The sequence below is a fragment of the Solanum stenotomum genome, chromosome 12 (assembly GCF_019186545.1).
Source record: "Solanum stenotomum isolate F172 chromosome 12, ASM1918654v1, whole genome shotgun sequence".
In the NCBI taxonomy this organism is placed as follows: domain Eukaryota; kingdom Viridiplantae; phylum Streptophyta; class Magnoliopsida; order Solanales; family Solanaceae; genus Solanum; species Solanum stenotomum.
This window is the reverse complement of record NC_064293.1, coordinates 41,659,002-41,686,958: the sequence shown is the minus strand read 5'-3', so window position 1 is coordinate 41,686,958 and position 27,957 is coordinate 41,659,002. Positions and strand designations below refer to the sequence as shown.

At 35.3% G+C, this 27,957-nt stretch overlaps 3 protein-coding genes across 4 annotated transcripts; 2 read left to right on the top strand and 1 right to left on the bottom strand.

The window, feature by feature from the left end:
* Positions 1-4,564: 4,564 nt before the first annotated feature.
* On the top strand, positions 4,565-5,214 carry LOC125847438 (putative Peroxidase 48). Its single transcript, XM_049527056.1, has 2 exons — positions 4,565-4,661; positions 4,737-5,214. Exons 1-2 carry the CDS (start codon positions 4,565-4,567, stop codon positions 5,186-5,188), a joined length of 549 nt encoding a protein of 182 aa, XP_049383013.1. The 3' UTR covers positions 5,189-5,214.
* A 2,527-nt stretch (positions 5,215-7,741) lies between these two features.
* On the top strand, positions 7,742-17,856 carry LOC125847437 (zinc finger CCCH domain-containing protein 45-like). The gene is made up of 5 exons (XM_049527055.1): positions 7,742-7,798; positions 15,844-15,928; positions 15,980-16,026; positions 16,123-16,247; positions 16,347-17,856. Exons 1-5 carry the CDS (start codon positions 7,742-7,744, stop codon positions 17,854-17,856), a joined length of 1,824 nt encoding a protein of 607 aa, XP_049383012.1.
* Positions 17,857-20,418: 2,562 nt separating this feature from the next.
* Positions 20,419-25,729, bottom strand: LOC125849023 (peptide methionine sulfoxide reductase A5). 2 transcript variants are annotated; one of them, XM_049529000.1, is made up of 5 exons: positions 25,263-25,729; positions 23,855-23,967; positions 23,619-23,763; positions 20,840-21,037; positions 20,419-20,763 (listed from the first exon to the last, which is right to left on the bottom strand). In XM_049529000.1, the coding sequence occupies exons 1-4, from the start codon at positions 25,563-25,565 to the stop codon at positions 20,840-20,842; spliced, it is 759 nt and encodes a 252-aa protein (XP_049384957.1). In that variant the 5' UTR covers positions 25,566-25,729; the 3' UTR covers positions 20,419-20,763. The 2 variants fall into 2 exon arrangements, with proteins under 2 accessions (XP_049384957.1, XP_049384959.1); XM_049529002.1 differs by having other exon boundaries at positions 20,419-20,750.
* Between the last annotated feature and the right edge of the window lie 2,228 nt (positions 25,730-27,957).

Below are 27,957 nucleotides of genomic sequence, written 5' to 3'. Positions count from 1 at the left end.
AAGCTAGTTGGGGTTCCTTGTTCAAAAGAAGGCTTTTTTCAAAACCTAGATTTTTAAACTCCGAATGTTTCTATAAGTTCTCCTCCGCCTTTTCCACAGGACACCTGACACCTGATCCAATCCATTTTGATTTCCAGCACGGTGCTTTATGCAGTTGTATTTGTACAATTCCTCCAACATCCCCACCCCACCCCACCTACCCTCCCAAAAAAAGGGGGAGTTATCTCTTGTATATTATGTGAACTAGAGATTCCATATATTGTAATGGTATGATGAGGTTTGCTTTGATATGCTCGCCCTCTTTATTCCTTTTCTCTGCAGCAATAGGAGATAGATGATATGTGCATAAGTTGGACACGACATTCTGCAATCATAATAGAACATCAAGGTTCCTCTAAGGATATTAGTCAAATCTTTGGTTATGACAGTAAAGTTTATTCATGAAAATACTCGCTCAGAGCATCTACCTTTAACTTTTCAATACCAAGGAATTGAGTGCATGAGCTCAGTCCGAATTCGGTTATAATAATCTTTCCCCATTTAATGAGAAGTTTCATTGTCAATACTGTAGTATGAGGTAATGTGTTCTGTAGCGAATCATTCATGGTAAAGGTATAAACCAATCATGTCAATGGCAAGGAATAAATTGAAGTGCTTGCTCAGAAAACAAAATGCAGCATATACATTGAGTTTACATATTCATGTTAAGCATTTCTCATGAATACAGTTATTTGCAGTAGCTATTTTCAAGTAATTAGTCACTTGAGGGTCAGAATGGACCTCGCTTGGTTCATTGCGATACATTAGTGACGTCTTATTATGATCATGTCCAACAGGCGCTGCTGAAGAGTGAAGATGCTTGAAGGAACTGTTGAGTATTTATCGCAAATTATTTCAGTTGTTCGTTCTAATTGCTTGTTACCCTTGTTAACATGTTTACAAGTTGATGTCTGTAGTTCCTGAATTTCAAATGTGTCCTCTTTCTAAGCATTTTTCTGGGATCAGTAATCTCACTTGCTCAGTTTATCTTTATTTCTTCTTCAGATTGTAAGTGTACCTGATAATAGAGCATGGAAGCATTCACGTGGCGATGCTATTCAGGTATACTGGATCTATTAAAGCCTCTTTTATCTACTTTTTCTTTTTTAAGAATTGCAGGTAAACAGTTTTGTGGGAAAAGCACTAACCCCTGGCTATTTGGATGGTAAAATATAGTTTAGTGAGTTATCTTACCCAGAGATAAGGATCAGTGTTTGTCTACTCAAATCGCCTTTGGTGATGTAGTTTCTAGTTTCACGTTTTCCTGATTTAATTGGCTATTTGGGAACTCCAACTGTGCTTAGGAGGTTGATGGTATTATTTTATTTTTCCTAAAATATATGAAGATTAATAATCAGTATGTTCCTCTGCTCTATAGTTAAGTAGCTACAGTGGCTTGGTCATAGCAGTTAGAATTCAGCTGCATTATGTGACTTCTCCTTTTTCTGTTTCCTCACTCCTAGAGCTCTTCTTTTCCTGCGATGAACAAATAAATTTTTCGGTGATGTAGGTTTCTTTTTGACTAGTACATCCTTGTTGGCAAGACACTTGTTAGAGTTATTATACTGTGAATTGAAACTTAGCGAATTTGCACATGATTAGTGATTGTTATTATTTAAAAATAATAATGTTGTTAATTAATTTATTAGTATTTTTGTTATCATTATTATCTTTTCCATATGCATCCAATTAAACTGCAATTGTTTCCTTCTGTTGGTAGAGACTAGGGAAAACATAAACTTTGGAGGTCCCCAAAAATGGTGAATTTGACTATTACAAACATACTCTGAGAAGGTAAACATCTCATGGCATGGGTATTTTTCTCTTGTATCCATTTCTTACACATTTATTTGCAGTACCTAATTCCTGTTGCTCCATCCAAATGTGCAGTTTGGCTTAGCTTGACTCCATTTTTGCAGATGACAGGAAGGGACAAAAACTACAGATATATGGCAACTTCTGATTTGCTAAATGAGTTAAGCAAAGAGGGTTTTAAACTAAATGTTTCTGGATTGGCTGTGAAATGGTATGACCTTTTCTCATTTGTTGTTTCTTATGCTCGTGTTGATCCTGTTTTGGGACTAGGAGCTTCTAATTTGACCCCCTACTAAAATGGTTGTAATCTTTTTCATATTATAACCATAGTCCTGTCAAATATTTTACTTTCCTTGTTAAATGGTGAGCTTTTCCCATTTGTTGTTTCTTGTGTTGTTCCTGTCTTGGGATTAGGATCTTCTTTTTGACCCTTACTAAAGTGATTGTAATCTTTTTCATATTATAGATCCTGTTGCATGATCACCATAGGTCTGTCAAATATTTTACTTTACTTGTTAAATGGTTCAACATTTTCCCATTTGTTGTTTCTTGTGCTGTTCCTGTCTTGGGATTAGGATCTTCTTATTGACCCTTACTAAAATGATTGTATTTTTTTCATATTAAAGATCCCATCGCATAATCACCATAGGTCTGCCAAATTTTTTGCTTTCCTTGTTGATATTTTTCTTAGTATTGAGACCAATCATGTAGGACAATTGCTCTGCTCATATTTTGCTTTCCTTGTTGATATTTTTCTTAGTATTGAGACCAATTGGGTTAACCTGAGTCAGGACCAGAACATGCCTGAATCAAATTTGATCTGCAAATCAAATGAGAAAGAGATAGATCAGCCTTTGTGGAGGAACTGGATCAGAAAAAACAGGGATTCATTACTGATTAGGACTTGGGTTGACAATTCAAACGAGAAAGAGATAGATCCAGCATAGCTTTCGAAACAAATTGCATAGATTCATATGGAATTGCGTAAAAACTTGCATATTTGTTCTGGACATATAAAGAAGTCAGATAATCGATAATGTCAAAATGCAACTAGTAATTAGCTAACCTGACACATAAAAAAACAGGTTACACCGAAAAATGCAATGAACTACATTTGATTCAGAGCTGCAAAGTAGCTTGACCTTGCCTACTTAAAGGCCGCGGCGGATCTGGGGTATCAGGTTAGGGTTTTCAGGAATAACTTTTGGGCAAACATTATATTTATACTGAGAAATCTATTAAATATATAATAAATATTTGTTGAGAACTTACTAACAAAGCAGTCACTTGGTCCCGTGTTATTATTGAAGAAGACACTTATAGTTAGCTTACCTTTTTGTATGGGGTTCGATTCGCCTTGGACACATATAAAGAAGTTTTGCTTTTAAATTTGTAATTATTGGGAATTCATAAATTGAACTAGAAAGGGGTAGCACTTAAGCTCAAATTTCTGAAAAATGGACAATAGTGATTTGTTAATATATATATATACTAGTAAAATTATCCACGCTTCGCGCGGGAATTTAATATCATGGAATTTATAAAATAATACTTAAAATCTATCCGTCATTAATAATGTAAAGGATAATGAAAATTATTACATCTTATCATTTATCCTTAATAACATAAGCATAAATTAATGACTGTAAAAATACATAACAGGATTTGTAATATAAGCAATGGTGTCAGTGAGCCACTCAACAAGAGCAGAGTACACAAATATTTAATTGTGAAGAAGAAGAAGAGGAGGTTCGGAATTTTCGTTGTTTTAAAATGAGAGGAAATCCTCTATTTATAGACAACAAAGGGTAGTGTGAACAAATGTTTATTATGCCTTATCGGAAAGGTTACAACTATTTGGAAAAGTTGCAACCCTTCGGAAAGGTCACAACCTTTCATAAAAGTCGCAACTCTTCATAAAGTCTCAACTTTTCATAAAAGTCACAACTTTTCATGAAAAGGGAAGAATAGTTTTGTAAATAAATAAATTAAAAGGGAATTTTGGTTTGTGGTGGCGCCACATAGATGGACCTAAGGTTCTCTTTTATATATATACTAGACTAGAAGCTTAAGTTAATCTCAAATTAAATGAATAATTTTTTCAAACTCATAAATTTTATATTAATCCAATTTCACAACAATATTAAAGCATTTATTGGTTGCTAATCGAACTTGCACTTAGATACTATATATAAGCAGATTTCTAAATTCAATGAAGTTAGTCCAGTTATATTACAGTTTTCCAGAAAAAGACTTGAAACTTGAAACTGAGCAGGGTCGAACACAAAACCTCAAGTAACATTACCTTTGTTTCTTATAGTCAAGCATCTTAAGTTCCTTTGCTGATTTCTTTTTTCTTGCTCTTAGTGCTTTCTATTTTACATGGCATATCTGTCTCAGTGTTCCTTGTTCAAGAACTAATTAAGAGAATAGAATTTGGCTTGGTAAATAGATGTAACTCATACACTTGCATCTTTCCATAGTTCCGTTAAACGATCTTGTAGTGCATATTTTGCACCTTCCAATGGAATCATATGTTAACAACACAGTTCTGAAATTATGGGAATATTCATATACTGTGCATATTATATTTTTAATATCTCGCCTTCACTCTCAAATGCTGATTTCCTACCTTTTTTAGGCTGGTCAACCATATTATCCTGTGCGTACAGGCAGAAGGGACAGTAAGGAGTCATTCTTTGATAAGGCGATGGCTGAAATTCCACGACCAAATGGGAATATCATTGAAACTCTTAAACTATTGTCCCTCAGAGGATTTGATGAGAGGGAAACAGTTGCCCTCCTTGGTAATCTTTCTAATCCCGCTACTTTAATCTTCATTCACTGCACCTTTTTTGGAATATACATATCCTGAAATTCTATTATTTTTTCTTCTTTTATCGCACATAATATTGGGAGGATTGGTTGTCAATTTATTCGGCCCAGGCTCAGTAATTTCACGGGGACAGGTTTACCTGATCCAACAATTCCTCCAGACTTTGTTGAAGAGTTGAGGCGGAAGTGTCCAGACGACAACAACACCATCAGCAATATGTTGAATGATGAAGATACAGATAAAGCTAGGGGTCTGAGTGTATCAATTGGGACATCATTAGATAATCACTACTACAAGACTTTGATGAGAGGGAGAGGGCTGCTGTTTGCTGATCAACAGTTGATGGCTAATGAAAAGACTGCTGCAGCAGTGACAGATTACGCTATTGATGATGGCATCATATTTAGGACAGAGTTTGCTCATGCCATGGCTAAACTGTCCAATTTTGGTGTTCTTACTGGATCCGAAGGAGAAGTTCGGCACAGTTGCTCACACTAAATTCGTAGATTAGATAAATTCATGACTTTTCCTAGTGCTTGGATCATGGCACACACATGTACAGAGTGAATTGTTTGTTTGGATGAATGCTTAGATCACTATCTGATTTTTCTCATTATTGCATATCTTTTGTATGTACATCAATCAACAAATATGTGTGTCTGAGGAATTGCACTAAGGTAAATCAAGAAAAAGAATTGTTTAAATCAAGAACTTGTCAAGATTTGATCAAAAGTCGATTATATTATATAGAAATAATGCTGTGAGCCCTTCTTTTCCCCGAAGCAAATACTACAGGAAAACCTAATCTGTTGGTACAAGCTAAGTTGATGCCGCCAAATTGAACAAAAGAGCGTAAAGATTTTCAAGGTAGTTGTAAAGATTATTATAAACATGAGATTATAGACGACACAATTGGATTTAACAAATATGTATGTATGTCAATATAGTATGAAACAAGAATATAAACAAGATCATACTTGTTTGTTGAAGAAAGTTAATTCAATGAATTGAAATAAGATCTGAGGAGGATAGGAATTGAAAAGAAATGGCTGAAGTTGTTCTTCTTCATCTATCTCAATTTCCTGGTATCAATCCTTGAAATTATTTTAAAATTCTTGATACGTCCCGTAAGTCCCTCAAATGTGGCTTCAAACAACGAAATTCTTTCCATATACCTTGTCCGACCATCTCTATTTATAATACTGCAACAAAACCTATAAAAAAAAAAACTATTTTAATTTGGTTTCCTATTCCTATTTATCTAGGAATCCCACTTTTTCTTGCCAAAATATTAAAAAACATAAAAGACTTTTTTTAAAAAATATGCGGGAATATATATTTACAATTAACTTATGTTACAAACTACAGGATGTATTTAGTATTATGTATAAACAAAATTGACTATAGGGTACTTTAAAAAAAAAAAAAAAAACTATAGGATACTTTAAATTTATATTCTTTTTAATTTATCTTTTACTAGTAAAATTATTCGCATTTGCGCTTCGCGCGGGAATTTACTATCACGGAATTTATAAATTATAAATAATACTTAAAACCTATCAGTCATTAAAACTAAAACATTATATTATCTTACATACAAGATTACATAGTAACAAACATTAATAATGTAAAGGAAATGAAAATTATTACATCTTATCATTTATCCTCAATAACATAAACATAAATTAATGACTGTAAAAATACATACCAGGATCTGTAACATAACCAATGGTGTCAGTGATCCACTTAACAGGAGTAAAGTACACAAATATTTAATTGTGAAGAAGAAGAAGAAGAAAAAGAAGAAGAGGTTCAGAATTTTCGTTGTTTTAAAATGAGAGGAAATCCTCTATTTATAGACAACAAAGGGTAGTGTGAACAAATGTTTATTGTTCCTTATCAGAAAAGTTACAACTATTTGAAAAAGTTGCAACCCTTCGGAAAGTTCACAACCTTTCATAAAAGTCACAACTTTTCACAAAAGTCGCAACTCTTCACCGAAATCTCAACTCTTTATAAAAGTCACAACTTTTTCATAAAAATCACAACTTTTCATAAATGTCACAACTTTTCATGAATGGGGAAGATTAGTTTTGAAAATAAATAAATTAAAAGGAAATTCTGATTTGTGGTAGCGCCACGTAGGCGGGCCTAAGATTATCTTTTATAATATGATATATGATATATGATATGAGATGCTATGATTTATTTTCATTTTCTGTTTATGAGATTTGAATGATAAATATTTCAAAAAATGTCTTCCCATTTTTTTTTAGTCAGACATGAAAAGAAAATTTATCTTCTTTTTAAAATTTCATAAAAATAAATCTGTCTTATAAACAAAAGAAAATTTATCTTCTTTTTAAAATTTCATAAAAATAAATTTGTCTTATTGTTTATAATTACTTTCAATTTGTCTTTTACTCCCTCTGTTCGTTTTTACCTGTCACAATTTGACTTGACACACCCATTAAAAAAATAATTATTCGTATAGATATTTTACCAAACTATTCTTTATTAACTGATGTCTTGAAAAATAAGTATTTAATGCTGAGAGTAAAACATGAAAAAAAAATTATTTTCCTTTTTTGATATGTCAAAAGTGATAAGTAAAAATAAAAAAATATTTTAAGAATAAATGACAAGTAAAATTGAACCGAAGGATAATAATTACATAGATATCATTGATAGTGGGTCATATATAAAGGATCTATCCGTAACTAAGTAGTAGTATAGGGGTATTTTGGTCTAATTAACCCTAAATGAAAAAATAAAATGACATGACGTAATGAGGTGTTAGGCGGTTAAAAGTTAAATACGAAAAGGCATGTAACGAATTTTTCCTGCGACAGACAGAATTCAAACATAGAAATTACATTTACTCACTCCCTCCCGCAGGCTGCAGCGGCGCATCCCTCTTCATTCTTCGTTTTCTTCACGGCTTCTAGGGTTCCAGGCTTCTCTTTTGTTGATAAACTCCGATCTTTGTTTCTGTTTCAGAGTTGCATTGACAGATAATCAACTGAAAAGGCGAATTTTGTGTGTTTCATCATGACTTTGAAGAAATTGAAGAAGGTTTCATGGGCTACTGGACCTGATTTTTGTCAGGTATACACAGAATTTCTTCATAGAGTGATGTTTATTTTTATTCATTTTAAGTTATACGACTATGGATCAATTTCAGGTTGGTCTATGTTTCTGGTATAGATGTGTGTCTGTGCACACAGATGAATTTGCTTGCAGAATTCTATGATTTTCTTTTGTTAGTTTGAATTGGGGAAAAAATGATGCTAACTAGTTTGGATCCTCTGTTATGAATGAGTCGATGGAATCTAGAAAAAAGTGGAAAGGGAAATTAAGGATTTCGATACTATCAAAAGACAAGGACAAAACTCAAAAGAGTAAAAAAAAAAGGATTTTGATAAAATTTGAAACATACCGGGAAAGAGGCAATGGCCTTTGAGATAACTATTTGAGACTTTGAGTCCCTATATGTTCCTTCAATTGGATGTAGACAAAAGAAACTTTGGGTGACCTTTTGGTTGAAAGAGTACTTAACACGTCTTAAATCCACGTGACTAGCATTTTACACATTAATTATATGAGCGAACCAAATTCGTATGATGCACCCCGGTCACATTTGAACCAACCGCGAAAACCATTTGAAATTTTTTATACATTCTCAAATTAATCATGAAGTGTTCTCAAATTTAAAACTATACATGAATAATTTCATGAGAAAAATAAATATGATTTTCCATGTATGTCATGTACACTTCTATTATTACAACCCAACACAACTATCGATCTATAGAGCCTCTAATGATATAATTGAATATAAATATAAACTCTTGAGACAATTTCCGACTAAAGAAAAAAGAACATATACTAGCTAACACAAAATAAAAGTGGTGCCTCAACATATATCTCAGGAAAAGAGTAACCTTAGCCTTGTCCACTCATCAATTGCCACACCTCATCCTTAAATATGGAAAATAGAGGGCCCTTAAAGAGGGTTGAGTACACCATAACAATACTCAAATAAGTATTATTGACTCTGGTTTACTAAAAGTTGGGATAACTATTAGTGTTATTACCCTGCAAAGAGGTGGAACTAACCAAGACCGACTGAAAAGGAGGCTCGACTCAAAGGGAGAGCGGTGGATGTGATTCTAAGAGCCTTACGAGAATGAATACCACAAAGAAACACAACGAATTGTCAACCGACTTTGTTAGGAAATCAATGCAAGTATTATTTGACATAGAACAAAATGCATTAAATGTCAAATAATGATTTATTTTACAATTGAGACGGAGGATCTAGTGTAAATTTGTTTCAACTCAACCTTATATACTTTCAATTCCATTCACAAGATAATTTAAATAAAATCATTAAATCCCATTTCAATTGAATTGAATCATAAGAATCACTTTCGGCTGCTTAGATCTAAACATATTCAAATCTTTTGTACCTTTATTGGGGAGTAATTTACTAATACCAACACAATATCCAAGGCCAAATATGTGATCAACTTTTTGACAAATATCATAGAACCTACTTGCTCATGTTCAAGTCATCTCCGCGTAGTGTTGCACAAATCGACTCAACCCTATTAAGTAGAGTCTACGTATACACCGACAAGTGTAGTTTCAAGATGACAATCAAAATTTATTTGAAGCCAATCTGGATAAACATAATTAAATCCCAAAATATTTAAATATGTCGAAAACAAATCTATGGCCTAGTAGCTACTTATAGTAAGTCATGGCGTTCATAACCAATCCAACTCATTTTGATAGAATCAACTGTAAATTTTTTTCCTCAAGTTATCAAAGCATATGTCAAATGAAGATTTAATACTTAAAATATTTAACAAGTGTTATTTCAAATATTTGTCTCTCAGGAGATGATATTTTTAAAGATCACTCAGCTTTGGGAATATATATGGTAAAGTCATTGGATTTTGTTTTGTATCAATAAAATTACTCAACTTAGACGTTTGAGATATCATTATTCACTAAATAGTCTTTTTTTAATTCCTATTCTAATCCTTCTTCAAAAGGATTAGTGGTTGTTTTTTTTCCCTCCAAAACAGAACCCCTTTTATTATTGCATCAACGGAATACATAGTTTAAACATATCTTTCGCATCCTGGATGATCCAACTTGGAAAAACTTCTCCCAAGAGACTTCCTTCAACAAAGAGATGGAGTATCTAGCTAAACTATCAACTATTTTGTTCACGGATCTAGAAATATATATAAATTCTACATGATTGAACATGCTTGAAAGCTTCCAAATGTCTTCACACAACACTTCAATCTCCCATGAAGTTGTTACTCGTTTCTGAATCATATCAACAACATTTTTAGCATATGATAAAATCTTCACTCTCTTTCATCCCTTACTGATAGCATATTCAAGAGCTTTCCCAATAGCAATTGCTTTATCAGTCATGACTTTCCTAACAAATTGGATTGGGGATCCATGGGCATGAAGCATGTTCCCAAGGCTATCCAAAGCCACAATACCGATACTTTCCCCTCCATCATCATTCTGCAATCCTCGCATCTGTAAACAATAAAATGCCATCTTGCAATTTTGTTAGTTTAATCATAGGATGATTTATAGAGGAACAAGAAAGATTTTTTGTTAGTAACTCTTTATATTCTTCATACTCCAACATAGATCTAGAAATAATATCTCTTGGTTCTAACCTTTCCTGATTAAACAAGCAACTATTTGCCACATAATGTTACCGCTCAAGTTTAACAAGTCAATAGATTCAGAAAAAGATTTGGTATTTAAGAACAAGTCATACCACCAGATAGAAAAATCAGTAATATTTCCTATATCAAGCCAATTTATAGGACATTGCTTCCAGACAAGTTGAGACCGAGGACCTTTGAATAACATATGTTCTATATCTTCAAGTCCAAGACCACAATTCTTACAAGTCTCATCCACATTGTGTAGTGTTTTTGCTAAATTACTATGGATGGGTAAAGAGTTGAGTACACATTTTCTCAAAAAGTGTTTAAGCTTATTTTTAACTCATAACTTCCATAGGAAGTCCCAAAAACATTTTGGAAAAGAGTGACAACTCGCTTGAGCTTCCGAATTTTTCAATGTCTTACCGATCAAATCCTTTGCGATGTAGTAACCTGACTTAACTTCATACTTTCTTGTTTTTGTATGGTGCCATACTAACCTATCATTAGAACCTGCAATAGAAATTGGGATAGACAATATAGCATTAACATCTTCAGCTTCAAACAATGGATTTAGCTCTTGTATTTCCCATGAGTGCATATTCTTATCAATTGAATTAGATACTACTAAATCTAAATTATTTGCCCATGGATACTCTTAGGGATGAAGCCATTATTATTTGGTATCCAAGGGTCAATCCAAACATTAATATTTTTCCCATCAGAAATCCCTTAATCCTTTAGTCAAAAGATTTCTTCCCCACAAAATACTCTTCCATATCCAAGAACCAGAAGATGATGTTGAAGCTTTAAGAAAGGTTGAGTTTGGAAAATATTTGCTTTTAAGAACTCTTGCTATTAAAGAATCTGGTTGTGATAGAATTCGCCAAGCTTGCTTAGCTAATAGAGCCATATTAAAAGTTTTTAGATCTCTAAAGCCTAATCCTCCGATTGATTTAGAATCACATAATCTATCCCATTTCTCAAAATGCATCTTTCTTTTCTCCTCTGTTTGTCCCCACCAAAAATTTGAAAAGGGGATGTAATTTCCTTGCACAGACCATCAAGGAGTTGGAAACAAGACAAAGCATATGTAGGGATCGCTGCTAGTACGGACTTAAGCATAATTTCTTTTCTCCAGATAGCTGATTTATTTAGATTAATCACTTGCCCAGAGCTTCGTTCATATTTCTTTAAGATATTGGCTACACAACTTGCATTTTGATTGTTAGTTGAACAAAATATAAATGAGTCATCAGCAAAAAATAAATGAGTCATGCTCGGCCCATGTCTATTCAACTTTAGCCCTTGGATTTCATTTTGTTCCTCGAATATGTGCAATAAGGTAGATAAACCTTCAGCACATATTAAAAATAAATATGGTGATAGTGGATCCCCCTGTCTTATCCCTCTAGTAGGTTTAACCGATCTAACTATCTCCTCATTTATATTAAAACTATAAGCAGGTGTAGAGATGCATTGCATTATCCATTTGACAAATCATTTATGGAAACCCATTTGTAAAAGCATTTCTTGTAAATAAATCCATTCGACTCTGTAATAGGCTCTCGACATATCCAATTTCATAGCCATATATTTTTGCCTACATCTGCGTTTGTTTTTTAAAACCTGCATAAATTCATGAGCTAAAGTAACATTGTCAGTTATTTGTCTATGACCGATGAAAGCCGCTTGAGTAGGGGATATCACCTTAGTTAGAACACATTTCATTCTTGCCGCCAGAATTTTTGCAAAAATCTTGTACAAGGTAGAACATAAACTTACAGGTCTAAACTGCGAAACTAAGATTGGGCTTTTAACTTTGGGGACTAGAGTTATTAAAGTATGGTTCCATGTAGGAAGTAGATATCCTGTACTAAAGAAACTTTTAACAGCATAACAGATTTCCTTTGATAAGATATTCCAATACGTTTGAAAAAATAAAGGAGTCGTACCATCAACACCTTCAACACCTGGTGCTTCAAGAGGATACATCGCAAACACCGCATTCTTTATTTCCTCATCATCAACTTCCTTAATTAAACTCTGATTTATAGAATCACTAACAGTCATTTTAACATGATTCAAAATACAGTCCAAGTCTGTCGGGTTAGATGTAGAGAATAAATTGTTATAATATTGCTCAACTTCTTGGATTATATCAGTTTCAGTAACCTTAATTTACTCCAGTCAAAATTACTAGTGTTGTTCCTAAGGGCTGTAATCTTTCCCTTAATGCCAATAATTCTCTTTCTTGCATTACCATTACCCCCCCCCCCCCCTCCTTAGCCAAGCTAACAAAGATCTACGACAATGTATGATTTTAAAGCTAACTCGAGATTGCTCAAAGCCATTACAATCATACTACCAAGCTTTTGAAATAATATTCTGAACTCCTTCATGCTCAATCCACCTTCTATCAAAGCAAAACCGTTTTTTCTTCCTAATTGGTTCCGCATCAAAAGACAACATCAAGGAAGAATGATATGATGCCTCAGTTTCAATATGTTGCACATTCGCATTCTCGAATTTAATTTTCCAATTAGGATAGACTAAGACACGATCTAGCCTTTCCTGGATTATACCCTCATTTTCCCTGCAACACCACCATGTCCAAGGTTTTCCTTTATAACCTAAGTCAATTGCACCTAAGTTCCATATAAAATTCTTAAAGTCTCTAAAGGTCCAAGTATCTCTACTTCTTCCTCCTTGTTTTTCCGATCCATCAATAATATCATTAAAGTCACCAGCTATGACCCACAAAGCACCCCAATCTATGCATTTTTTAACTAATTCTTGCATCTGATATTTACGAGTGACTCTATCTGTACTTAGATACACAAATATACACCAATATTTGCAATCAGCTAAGCCATCTTGTATCAAAGTTGTGATATAAAAGGAGAAGAATGTGATTCACATACCTGGATAGTGTCANAATCTATGCATTTTTTAACTAATTTTTGCATCTGATATTTACGAGAGACTCTATATGTACTTAGATACACAAATATACACCAATATTTGCAATCAGCTAAGCCATCTTGTATCAAAGTTGTGATATAAAAGGAGAAGAATGTGATTCACATACCTGGATAGTGTCATTCCAAAATAAAGCTAGACCTCCTAATAATCCCATCGGCTCCACAGTTACAGTGTGCACCATATTTACTTGTCTTTGTACCCTCTTAACCGTGCCTTCTCTAATTTTTGTTTTACTTAAAAAAATCATACTTGGAGAGGGAAGACGCATTGTCTCCTTCAAAAAGGGAACTGTCAAGGATCCCACCAGGCCTCGACAATTCCACACCATCGCCCTCATTGTGAAGAGGGAAGCCATTTAGGGCTGGCCTCTCGCTCCGCCATGATTTTATTCTTTTTTGTTGCTATATCAATACTCAAAGCATTACCATTCTTTCGTTTATCCCCTGTAGCTTGTATTCCTTCCTCTATAATAAAAAGCTCACCACAATTTCCGTTAACAATCTTTCATTTTGTATCCTTATTTAAACTATTAGAAACACCAACTAGTCTAGCCCTCCGTTTCCAGTTTATCCTTTTTTTCCCTTCATTTTGATTGTCATTCCTTAGTTACTTAAACTTATTATATTCATTACAATGTTCAAACGCTAACGACTGAGATAAGCACTCAGAATAAGCTTCAAGAGCAAAAGTACATACCTGATCTTTTGTTCCAGCTTGTATGGTATTGATTCCTTTATGGCCTTCGATTTGATTAGCGATTATGATACCCTAGTTAATGTTTCTGTTAGATCTTTTGTATTCATCTGGGCAGCATCTTCATTTTCATTTGTTGTGGCGCCATATGTATTCTTATCATGTGGTAGTTTTGAGCACTTATCCTCCTCCCCCAATCCAATATCCAAAATTTGGGTTTTATTAGCAACAGAAGTTCCCTCTTCTGATTCATAAGTTGCTATCTCCATAAGCTGCAATTGGTTTGATTTTTTCTGTGCAAGGAATCCTCGTCAGTTCCCTTAAGACCTGCAGTTTCTTTGCATTCATTTTGACATAATTTATGGGCATTATCTTTCTTTATACCTATATGTGTATTAGTCAAGTCAACTCCTTCTTGTATGTGTATCAAGCTTTTTCCAGTTCCTACATCTCTTTTCCTCTCAATCAATTTGGAATTTTTATTTTTCATCAGATTATGCCCCTCGGTACTATGTACTCCTTTATGTCTCTGATAATTTGTGGAAGCCACACGATTCTCTGCTTTTAGCCATGCCCCAAATTGATCCTTTTTTAGTGTGTCTGATCGTATATGTTTGGCTCTTTGGACACAAGTTTACTCATTGAGTCCTAGTATACCGCAATAGAAACAAACACAAGGAAGATTCTCATATCGTAGTTCAACCCATGTAGTGTCCCCTCTTAAGTTGATTAATTTACCTCTAGGCAGTGGCTTGGAGATATTCATCATGACTTTAAGTCTCGTTTATCGTCCCTCCTTTCTCCCATTTCCAGGGATTACAACAGCAATAGTTCCTCCCAACGCTTGCCCTATTTTGCGCCCAACGTCCCCTGACATCCGGTGTAAGGGGACGTTCCAAACTTGAACCCACATATTACATTCATTAAACACTACGGAATCACTCTTCAATCGTAGTTCCCAAGGATGAGCATTAAGGAGGTATCTATCATATAACCATGGTGTACCCAATCTCATGCTGTCCATACTTTCCTTATCCTTAAAACTAAACTGAAAAAAAATTATATCCTATTTCCTTTATTTTCAATCCTACTGGGTTTCCCCAAGCCAAAGGTATAGTGTTCTTGATTCCTTGACAGTTAACCTTTTTATCCGATATCACTTTACCAAAAAGACTTACCTCACACTCCTTCAAGCTTGACTGGATGTCTGGAATTTCATAGCTACAACCTCCTTTTCTTCCTCCGTTAGAATAAATTGATGTAGCCGTTCGGTAATCTCCTCCGTCATCATCCGAATTGTAGGGTTTACTCTCCAATTGGAGTTTGTTGAAACGCTGATGTAACCCAGTAAAGCCACAAAGGAAAACTCTTGATAATTTTAGATTGATTTGAGATTTTGCAGATTTTGGTAGCTAATCTTCAAAAGAAAAGAACCTCCCTTAAAGAGGAAGAAACTCTCACAGTATAGACCGGAAAGAGGAAAACCCTCAGTCGGTGACGAGGGAGCTTAAACCACCTATGTTGGAATATAGTGGTTGTTGAATGCATCTGATTTGCTAATTGAGCTATCGAGGCTCCTAAATGCTTGAGTTACATTTGTGATGTTAGTGTATATTTCATTTCCCAAGGAGATATTCTAAGTGTGTAGTATCAAGGACATGTCAAATTGAGATGTTTTCAGTTTTACTTATCAAGAACATTGATATGCTTTAGTTTTTTTCCAAATTTCTCCTTAACGAGTTCGTATAATTTACCACTCAACAGGTAAAACATTATCGAAAAGAGGATTGCCCATCAAAAGTTGGCAGCAGATCTCAACAGCATTCTCAGTTAAAGCAGACACATCAAAGCATTAACAGATCATCATCTGAAAGAAGAGATTGCTTGAAGAAGTCAGAAGAGAGACTTTCTTCCAAATCTTTGGCTATATGGAAATGCCCTCCCAAGGTAATCTAAGTTTAGATGATAGGAGTTGCCTTTATTTGAATAGTTTTTGTACACATTGTTGTGATAACCCCATTTATTATTGTTAATTATTTGTAGTTTCATTTGAATAAGAAATGGCTAGTGGTTGCTGGTGAAGAAAGTAAAGAAGCCAGTAAGCAGGAGCATAGGAAAAGGAGGGTGATTGAGGCGGTTTTCCCTAATAAGTCTGCAATTCCTCCAAAGTAAGTAATTTTTGGATTATTTCTTATGTTTTGTAGGTTTCATTGTCTTAATTTTACTTGGTTTTAATCTGTTATTTTTCTTATTTAATTTCCATACAGTCCTTACAACTTGTCTGACCTGGAACAAAGTTATGATGATGACCAAACTCCAGTAATCCAAACCACTCCTATAGAAGAAGAAGCAGATGTAGAAGTTGCAGCCCAAACCATCTGCTGCAAATCGCCAGATGCATGTCTACTTAACAGTACATCATCTGTCAGGATAGTTACTTCTCAAAAGCTACCTGATAATGGAAAATCGCTTCCAAAGTCTTTGTCAACCTTTCCAAATCCCAGAAAACCTCCGAGAAACTCTCCTTTTTCTAAAAGATCCCTTTTTAATGTGCAATCTACTCTACCATATCATTCAAGATATCAAAATCTGAAGGGATCTGAGCAAACCCAAGTTTCTCCTAAACTACCTGTTAGTTACAGCTCTGTTCCCCAGTATAGGCCTACATTTAAAAATATCGGCACTCAGACTGAAACTTTTCCAGACCAACCAGCTAATGAAAACCATGAGCCCAAGTATCGAACAACATGTGAAAACCAGAATATTCCCCAGCTCAAGTCTCAAGTTTCTGGAATGGCACCTGCTAAGCACAACCCTGTCACCGAATCTCCATCCACGCGTGATTTGACAGTTGATGTAGCCACAGCTGTAGCTGCTCTTGCAAAAAGTCAAGAGCAGGGTAGTTGGATCGATACCAACTTATTGGTTAGGCTTCTCCTCAACCCAGAAGAAATACCAAAGTTGATGAATGAACGTGGCATGAATACCAATGTTGCAACTGCTGCTGCAGTAGCTGTTTCTCTCAATGCTGCCATGTCTAGGCCAGTGGATCTACTGGTTCCCTTGCCCAGGACAAAACCGGATAAGGTAATTAACAAGCCCATTAATGAATGCCAAGCTCCCCATGCAGGATCTGGACAAAGTTTTGGGCCAAAGCCAATGGAAAAATCTGTGCCTTTGACAATGACTAAGCCTGAAACATCTGTGAAAAGTGATTTGGTTAATGAACAAGGGACCCCTCCTCAGGTAGAAACTGCAAACATTAGAGAGAGTAAGTCACTAGCCTACTCCACTTCAGACCTTGATCTGGAAAATATTAAGAAACTGATTAGCAAATATGGAGTACCTGACAATGCAGGAGGAAAGCCCTTAGTTAATTCTGAGTTGGTTTCTAGATATGGTCCTACCAGCTTGCAGCCTAAGTTGTCTCTTTCACCAAATGTTGGCCATACATCCCCTTCCTCCTCGATGACTAGTCATACCCCTCTTCACAAGGATATCATCAATTACTGCAAGTCCCTGATCAAGCAACGTGGAGAAAAAAGTGAGCATGTGGTTGATGAAAGCTTACAAAATACGAATCCTCATGGTACTACACGGGGGACAGATTTGTTAAAGAACCAAAAACCAATTCCGCGCAGCTTGACACCTTGTGTTTTCTTTAATAAACCTAAGGGATGCCATAATGGTTCTTATTGTCGCTTCTTGCATGATATATCTGGTAAAAAGAGGTCTGGGGGGAGATCGGAAGGTCGGGATTCGAAGAGACTGAAGTAAAGTGGAGAACATTAACATGACATGACTCAAAGAGGTTTTTTTTTATATATATACAGGAAACTAGTGACAAAGGCAGTTGCACAGTTGTTTAAACAAAAGCACTCTGTTTTGCCTTTCCCTTGAGGGAAATTTTGAAACGCAGACTTTTAAAACTTTAGAATTTATCTGAAAAACTTGGAAGGAGTTTTCCTTTGAAACTTTGAACTTGGATGAAGCATTGTTTTGCCTTGACAATATTTCTATTCCGACAAGTTTTTTTGAAATCATTGTTTGCTCTCCTAATTGCAATTGCAATATGGTATAGGCTATAACCCTCCCGCACTTTAAAAACGAAAACATAAAAGTGATGTACTGTTGATATCAACAATGATTAAGATGATAATTTGATTTATAATATGATTCAATGGGAATTAATAAGGTATGGAAGCATTTGATAGAACAAATTAAGTGTATTAAATTCTTTGAAGGCAGTGAAAATTGTACTAGCGAATAATAACAATAATGAGATGATTACATACCTGTATAAGTGAGAAATGTTACTAACAATGGCTTGCCACAATTTCCTACAAACTCTGAATTCCAGAAACTTGAGACTTGAGCTGGGGAATATTCTGGTTTTTGCATATTGTTCGATACTTGGGCTCATAGTTTTCATTAGCTGGTTGGTCTGGAAAAATTTCAGTCTGAGTGCCGATATTTTTATATGTAGGCATATACTGGGGAACAGAACTGTAACTAACGGGTACTTTAGGAGAAACTTGGGTTTGCTCAGATCCCTTCAGATTTTGAATGCTTATATGGCAACTTGATGCCCCTTTTCTGGAGAAATAAAGTAGTCGGATCACCGATAAGGTCACCAACGAAACTAGTAAATAGCTCACCGCAATATGCAAGAACTGCAGTTGATTCAGATCTGCAAAGTCGCTTGGCCATCATACTTAATGGCAGCGGTGGATCTAGGGTATCGGGTTAGGGTTTTCGAGAACAATTTAAGTACACATGGCCAAGCCGGTGGATCTCGGGTATTGGGTAAGGTTTTCGGGAACAGTTTAAGCATGAATGGCGAAGTCGGCGGATCTAGGATATTGGGTAAGGGTTTTCGGGAACAATTTAAACATGAAGGCCAAGCCGGCGGATCTAGGCAACTGGGTTAGGGTTTTCGGTAATAGTTTAAGCATGGCAGCCAAGCCTGCGGATCTAGGCTATCGGGTTAGGTTTTTTGTTTTTTTATGACAAGGAAAATCAGGGGCCGCTGTAAGGTAAAATCTTGCTCCTATGTAATAACTCACAAATCACACAATTTAAACATGAAGGCCAAACGATCTAGGCTACCGGAATCAAACGAAGGTCGAAAGACCATTCGATTCATTAAGGGGCATAGCGGCACCCTCACCCGGCGCCATTTCCGAACCTAGCAGCAGACAGGCGGGCCGTGCCTGAATTCCGGACAAATATGTAGAGATCTTTGTGGGACCGTGAAGGGAGTCTCAATCGATCTTTTCTAGGATTCCTTATCATGCCACACATGAAGATCTTTCCATTGATAGATCAGAGGGTCCTCCCTTGAACAAATTCTTAAAGGTTATGTTACTACTTGCTTCTACGGAAGAGGTTTACTTTGTACCGCCCGGAGGTCATATAGATCGGAATCCGGAGCGATAAGAACGAGGTTAGGGTTTTCGGGTACAGTTTAAGCATGGCGGCCAAGCTTGCGAATCTAGGCTATCGGGTTAGGTTTAGGTTTTTTTTTTTTATGACAAGGAAAATCCGCCGTTGTAAGGTAAAATCCCACTCCTATGTAATAACTCACAAATCACACAGAAAAGGTAACATGCACTAGGCAAGCCGAGGTTAGGGTTTTCGGGAATGATTTCTGTGCAAACTTTACATTTATATTGAGAAATCTATTAAATATATATAAAAAAAATATTTATTGAGAATCTACTAACAAGCTAATCAATTGATCCGGTTATAGGGAAGGAACTCACTTAAACTTAGCTTGCCTTTTTGTAAAGACTAAAGAGGTTTGTTTCCCCTTGATACATACTTAAGGTATTTTTCATTTTTATTTGAAATTATTGAAAATCATAAATTTCAAGTTTTGAATTCGTCTTATCTAGCAAAAAGCAAAGTTTCAACCGAATATTTGGGACGTTAAAGATTTGACAGATTCTAAGCTATGGACTTGTGACAGGTTTTGACAGAATTGCTACTTCATAAAACCTGAATAAATAGAAGCACTTATAAATTCCCTCGTATTCCTTTCCAGTTGTCACATAAAAGAAGTAAACACAGAGAATAAGTAAGCGAACTGGTAAATCGGTTTGACAGAATTGATTCAACTTTTCTACTAGAATAATCTCTCTGCTGCTGGTTCTGTTCATCTACGGACAATCAAATCTTAACTTCTACAGCATTTCGTTAGCCAGCAGTTTAAGACAGGTAAAAAGAACATTTAACATCTGTTAAATTCTTAAACCCTCCGAAAACTGGTCAAATTTATAAAAAGAAAAATCCAATCAGCTAAATGTGATGCCTGATTGTAGATAAATAGTAGTATATGTATTTGCAAATTGCAATTACTACAACATGAAAACGGGGTAGCCAAGCATACATGAATTATAAAGTGCTACAACAACATGATTTTAAGGTCCCACAGCCTTGTATCACAATAATGTTCAGTTTTGGTGCAATTTACCTATACAGAACATTCAGATAGTACAAAAAATTTTGATTAATCCCCGCCAAAAAACGTATCTGCTCAGTCTACTCCAATCAACCTATTCTGATTGTACAAACAAATTTTGATTAATCTCTGTAAAAAGGTCTCTGCTCGCTATTCAGACTTCAGAATCTTTAGTGTAGGATGAATTTGCATGAAGGTATTCTGTCATCTGCGAGACATTACTTCAGCAAAGGAAACTCTCAGTTTCTACACATTAACAAAGGTCTGCAGGATCTCATATAACCTTAAGATGTATACCTAAACTTCTTTGAGAATGGGCCAACCTTTCTTGATAATATCATTGATCTTTGCATCAATCCGCTTTTGGATTCTTGATGAACAAAGCTCTGCTGCATAGCCATTTAGTTTTGTAGCCAGTGTTGATCTCTCAAGCTCCTCCTCAGGCAAGTTTCCCATCAATTGAAGTAGGAAGGGGTTCCGCTTGAGCTCAAATTTCTGAAAAATGGACAGTAGTGATCTGTCAGTCATGTACTTCAAATGATCATTGGAGCAATGACAGTCGAATAAAAAAGAAGAATTTATAAACATGAGGAAAAAAAAAAGTCCACATTATTTGTGAATCAATAAATGATAAATCACAAAATCAAGGTGGCTCTGTTTCTGGGGAAGTTCTGGGTCTTCTATTTCAGAGAAATAATTTTTCTCGTTTCCTGATTTCACTCCTAAAAAATAATTAAAGAAATAAACGTTTGGCAAGAAAAGGTCTTTCTTTTCCAAGTGACTAAAAATCTAAATGTTGTAACAAACTGCGAAACCAAATGGTCCAGTAAACTAAAAGTTTAGAGACACGTTTGGTGCCAGTAGTGAATCTTTGTTGAAGAGCAATGGAGGGAAGAGATAGGAGAGCCTTTGATGGGGAAGAGAATAACTAGTGTCTTTTTGGTGCACCCATGAGTTTTTTCAATTAGTGAAGAAGAGTGGGTATCATCTGTAAAGAATCATGGTTTGATGTAGATTCTCTACCATTTGGTAAACTGCTCGTCTACGGGAGATCTCCCATCATCAATAAAATTATTTACCTAATCAAAGAAGTCCAAACCCACTTGTGGTATTACACTGAGTATGAGTATGTTGTTTGTACTTTGTACCTTATTAAAAAAAAAGGTAACCTACAATTTCTTTTTCCTTTTGGGTTCTCCTGTAGTCCTATAGCAACTTTTTCTGAGAGTTAACATTTTGGCAGTTCCTCACAAAAAGATTTCCCCTAAATAGACAAACATGTTTCCCATTTGCTTTGCTTTCACGTGAAAGAAAAATTGCAATAAATATTGTCTATATACCACATCATCTAGCCTGCTTAGATTTTTTTATCCCAACTTTTAAAGCAATCTGGGTACCAAATTCCTTGGAGGTTAGAATAAAGGATCAAAATAACATGAGAACAGGGAAATAGGCCAATATGGTGCAAGTCCCTAAAAATTTTCCTTGAACCATATATCTGTTATAAATCAAATATTTTATTAAGATACACCAAGATAGGGTTAAATACACAAGTATTCTATTATAAATATACTTTCATTTCCCTAGATGATTAGTTAGCTCTTCTAACTAGAGCACCCTAACCCCTGTAAGTATAATTGTTAATTTTTTTTACTTGGTTAGATCCATGGTCTTGGCATAGTTTACTCATGTAGTGAGCCAACTACATCTCTTTTGCATGTATTGCATCTTCTTGATGCCTTATTAATGGAATCTTCTTACTTCATTCACATTTTTTGTTGGATGTTCCAAAGAGACTGCAGTCATGACCTTTGTTCACATTGGAAACGGATAAAAGGGGAAATTCCGTGGTTTAAGGAAGAGTCGTCAAATGAGACTCCAGCCAGAATAATATATGATTCTTGATTCCAATTTTTTATTAAGAACCCTACGAATCAGGATAAAGCTTATCTACATAATCTCTTTTACACACTCATAACTGATGATGTTTTGACGTCATCTGGAAAACAAATCTCTATGTTGACTTATCCAATAGAGCTCAAGAATTCATCCAATTGAAAATAGCTAGTCTCCCAATGTCCAAACCCCTATTTCTGATTGGCATTGTGACACTCTTCTAGCAGACCAGATGTACATTTTAACCGTTCCATTTCAAAGGAAGTACTCATAGATTCTCAAGTTTCTTAGATATTGGATGGAATGGAGAAGAAAAAAATAGAATATATAGGAATACAAGAAAGATTCTTTATCAAAGCTAATCCTTTCTCAATCGGGTCAAGGGGTAAAAGGCCCCTCAAAAGCACTTAGTAAGGTTCCTTGAATTGAAAATTCTCCTCCTATCACTAGATATAATATCCTGTCTATTTGGGATGTATCCTTCTATTCCTCCACATAAAGTTCGCCGGCGATGGGGAAAACCGATAACATTTGGTTGGACATGAATTCTGTGAAGTCCAATACATTTTTCAATGCTTTGGACTCCACTCCTTCTTTCTGCAAATCAGGTAGATTAAGATCCCGTTCAGATGTTTCTGTTTCCTGCTTACCTCATATAATTCTTCCTAAAGGCACAATACATTTTTTTTGCAATCCTCATAAACTCCAAAAATAACAGTACCAGGGTTTTGGTCTAGTCGTGAGAGTCAACTTGTGATGTGTGGTTTAGGCAGACGTCACGAGGTGAGAACCTTATTGCACACAAGTTTTATACTTAAGTGGAGAGAGGTAAAGAGATGGGCCCATTTTCCACGGAATTCCAGACCACGTGCCAGCTGACACTCAAGGATTTTTCAGTTACACTTGAGCAAATATATGTGTACATATCACTCCAGATAAAACCCATTCTATTTCTTCCCCTTTGCAGCTGAACTGTCAAGAGAGGCATTGCATCAATGGAATCTCCTGAATCCCCACCATGTATAACTATGAATTTTATGGAGGTAAGAATCAACCATGGCAGGAAACTTCAGTACTAAACCCTTTTTTTGATAAAGAAAGGAAGTGCAACAAACATTCAGTACTAAACCCCTTAGAAATTATGATTAATATCAGCATAATATAGTTATGGATACTAGACCTGATGTTCAGGCTCTGCAGGATAAAAAGCTTCAAGCTGTTGAATTTGAGTGATAACAACGCTGCTCTTTGACTTTGATTGTTCTCTTTCTTTGCTAACAGCAGCCAATCTGGATTCCTCAGTGCCGCTTGTGAAAATAATAGACCTGCACTAGGCAGATTTATAACATTGCTCTTCATATGTTTGTCTTCAGTCTCAAGTAAAAAAGGAACCCAGGTTGAAGTCAAGGATCATACCTGTACTGGTTACCCACATCAGGACCTTGCCCAAAGACTTGCCTGGAATCATGGCTAGCCCAAAAGACCTCCAATAGTTGTCTGAAACCAAGTACTCGGGGGTCATACTCGACCTACAAGAAATTAAATTTAGTACATTGAACAAATTGAATAGGAGATAAATGAAACATTCAAATTTTTTTAATGTAAAATTCAAGATAAGAAAATTTTAAAATGCCACTCAACCTATAATCCATTTATTTGAAGCAATTGGGAACAAACCATGGGTATACATTTAATTACTCCATACAAGGGATGGGAAAGCTCATTCAGAACCTAAAACATTTTCAGGCAAGACTAGAATGTCAACGAAATGGAAACTGCAAAACAAGATTACATCAACCACTATCCACAAAACTCAAAGAATTAGATTTCAAAAGTATACATAGCAGCAACTAAAAGCTTTAAGAAAAAATCCGACAAGATATATATCAAATCCAAAAAGGCACAAAACGATATCATATCTAGTACACACAATGACATGGACAGAAACAGGGGAATTTCAATTAAAGCACTTGGAATAACATTTAAACCTATACCTTCATGTTCATTCCGTTCGGTAAGTAGCATGTGAACAATATGCTAGCATGTTACTGCAACCCCTCCATTCACATTGCAATTATACAAGACAAAGACAAAAGGTCTGCAACTACAAGTTAGAATGGGACTAACCGGTCATTGAGATATTAATTAGGTTTAGCACTTTAGCTTGTGTTAACCCAGCTAGACAGTAAAAATGAGTAAGATATGTATTAGCTGACTCTTCTATCATATTGTTTGGATTAGATAACCACAGATTAGAGTACTGTTTGCTCATTTCCCACCTCAGCTAATGTCACTCCTATCATTTCATAGAAAGTGCAATTCAAGCTGTTAGCAATTTGTCCCTCATATACATCTTTGCGACTAAATTTTGATCAAACTTGCTCCTGGATTCGGCATACTCTAGTTTATTGTATAACCACAAAAAGTTTATACTCCCTATAGCCTAGTCTTTCTTCAAAGATGGTCATTGGTAATCATACAAAATAACTTCCATACTCCACTTTATAACCATAGATGCTTCCACAATACTTTTTTCTACCGAAAATTAACTACTAGTAGTATTTATGTACATAACGAAGATACAAGGCACTGGTTTGGTCTACGGTCTACCCGAAAACCTAATTGTAACTGTCAATTTTTCTTTTCGCAATGGAGTCAACATAGCTGAAAATGTTCCAACAGATCACAGCAAAGGCTTTTAAAAGAAAAGCTGGCGAACACATTACATTAGAGTAATGTCAATTACAGGCGATTAAGGCACAATTATGATGTGGCAATCAATTTCAGTTCTTAGTCTACATAAGGAAAGAGATCAAACAAATACCTGTACAGATTCAGCGTGGTCGCCCAAATTTCTGTACTCGGGATTGGCTTTTGAACCACCAGAATAACCGACGGTGGTTCTTACGATTCCGTTTAAGCAGCCAAATGACGCTTCCGATCTCCAGAAGCTTCCGAGAGAGAAAACTGCAGTTTGTAATGGCTGATTAGAGGCATCCTGTGGAACCTCCGGGATCCGATCTGGGAATCGGATGCTTAGAACTGGATTCAATGCCAGCAGAATGATCGTGAAAAGGAAATTGAAGCAAAAAGATGAAAAGAAGTAGTTGCTCTTAGCGACTTTCATCTGTACACATGCAGGGGGGAAGCCGGCCGATTACGCCCACTTTCCGGCGAAATTTTTCGAGGCGGAATAGTTTCACTCGCTCTCGCTGGAATTGCCAGCTCCGCTTGTCCGATAATTTCTCAATTCCGATTTGTTAAAATACCATCCAATCTCTCTTTAGAGAGAAAATGGTCCCTTATATTTGGGCACGTAAAAATAACCTCTTAAATATTTTTATAGAATTTTAATTCATTGTAATTTGTCAAAAATGTTCTCTCATTTTTTCTTAAAATATTTCACAAACACTAATTAATAGATTTAATAAAAGTTTTGAAAAGAAAAAGTAATTTAATTTTAACTCATATCCGAAGATGCAATTTTTAGATTTTACAATTTTTGTTATTTTAATTTATATTTTGAAGTTTGATGCAACTTTTTGAGGTTCAATTTATGTAGATTTTTAAATTTATTCTGATATTTATAATTTTTAATATCGAGATTTATGATTTTTAACACAAATAATTATCCACGGGCATAACAAACCGAGATTAGAATTTATTAAATATGACAACTTTCTAAAATTGTGAGATATCTTCTTGTGTATCAGTCGATTTGGTTTGATTTTATGTATTATCAATTGGATTTATCGGTTTTCGATTTTAAATATGTTAAATTAATAATCAATTCAATAAAATAATTTTAATTGATTTATCAGTTTTGGTCCTTAACGACTTGATATTTTAGGAAGAGGTTGGCGAAAAGTGCCGATGTGTAAAGATCGTTGGTTGGTGGAAACAAGCGTGTCGTGTCTGACTGTTACCTCGCCTGGATTATCACAGCAGGACCCAATTGTCCCCACTTCATCATTTGTCATTCAGGGTACGGGTTGGTTTACCTAATAGTGGGTTATAGTAGGTGTCATCATAACTCGGGAACTCAGGTTATGACAAGTTGTTAATAGGTTCTTTCCCCTTGATATGAGGGAGGACCAATAAGAAAATTCTTATAAAAAAATATATAATTCTCCAACAATTTGATGCGACAATATAATAATGTAACTTATAGAATGTTCAGAGTAATAACTAACATGAAAAGAACCATATAAATGCAACAGAGAAATTAAGAGGAATAAAGTTCTTATTTAGGATTTTGACGTTTCGTATAATGTGAGGTTGTGAATTCAAAGTCATTGTGAAGAGTGAATTGAAGGCTAAAAATAAAGATAGAAACCAATATGGTTTATGGTACTAAGTTTAATATTTAATAGTTATGTAGAGGGAAAATAGTAAATTACAACAGTCTTATTAAGTTATGAATTTACCCAATAACTCACTATTAAAAGGGAAAATTGTATATAATAGCAAACTATTAATTCAAATTAAATGCTATAAATATAGATTGATTTAATTGTACCTCATAGCAAACTATTGTTATTTCACCTCTCTCTTGGTGAATCTCGCTCGCCACTCTCGTTCTCTCTAGGCCTTGGCATAATATGGTTCAAACCGAAAAAACCGACCGAACCGATTTTTTTTTAATTTCGGTTTTGGTTTTTCGGTTTTTTCGGTCGTTTTCGGTTTTGAATTCTAAAAATTCAGTTTTTCGGTTCGGTTTTCGATTTTTAGCTATTTAAAATCGGTTAACCGAAAAATCGAAATTATTATATACATATTATATAGATTATAGGTTGCCTTCTTCATTTATGTACGTATTATGGGCTTATGGCCCAATTTGGTTGGCCCAAATCAATTGGCCTACCACTTCAGTAAAATGACAAATCCCTAATGACAATCCCCTAATTCCCAAATCAGTGAATCCCACGTAAAGCGACCACTCAACTTTTTGTGACGCACTAACGAGAGGCAGTCAACGACCACAGTCCACACCCCCCACTCCTCACTCCTCGTCGACCTCCAGTTCACACTCGATCTCAAGTCCTCGACCACGCTGTGTCGCATCTCGCAAAAGTCGCAGACTCGCAGGCCACAAAAATTGTACTGTTGCAACCTTGAAGCTAGGGTGCAACACTTGTGTCTTCTCACTCACTCATCACTCATTAGTCAACTTTGTCAAGATTTAAAAGCTTATTGAAATTTGAAGGCAAAAACTAAAATATATGGCACAAATTGTTGGAGGCTTGGAGCCTTTAGAATATTGTTGAATGTTGATTATTGTAGAAGTTGAATGTTGTATAGAAGTTACTGGTAGGCTGCAATGCCAGCCATTGTAGCAGCTGCTAGAGTTATCACTTATCTTATTAATGGATGTTAAAAGCATATTGTTCCATTGACTTCACTCTATCTGCAAGTCTGCAACTGCCTCTTTGGCAACCAAGGGATCCAGACCATCAACATTTGTATTAGAGGTTTTATAGTCATTTAGTGGATCCAATAGTTGGCATAGATTATTCAAT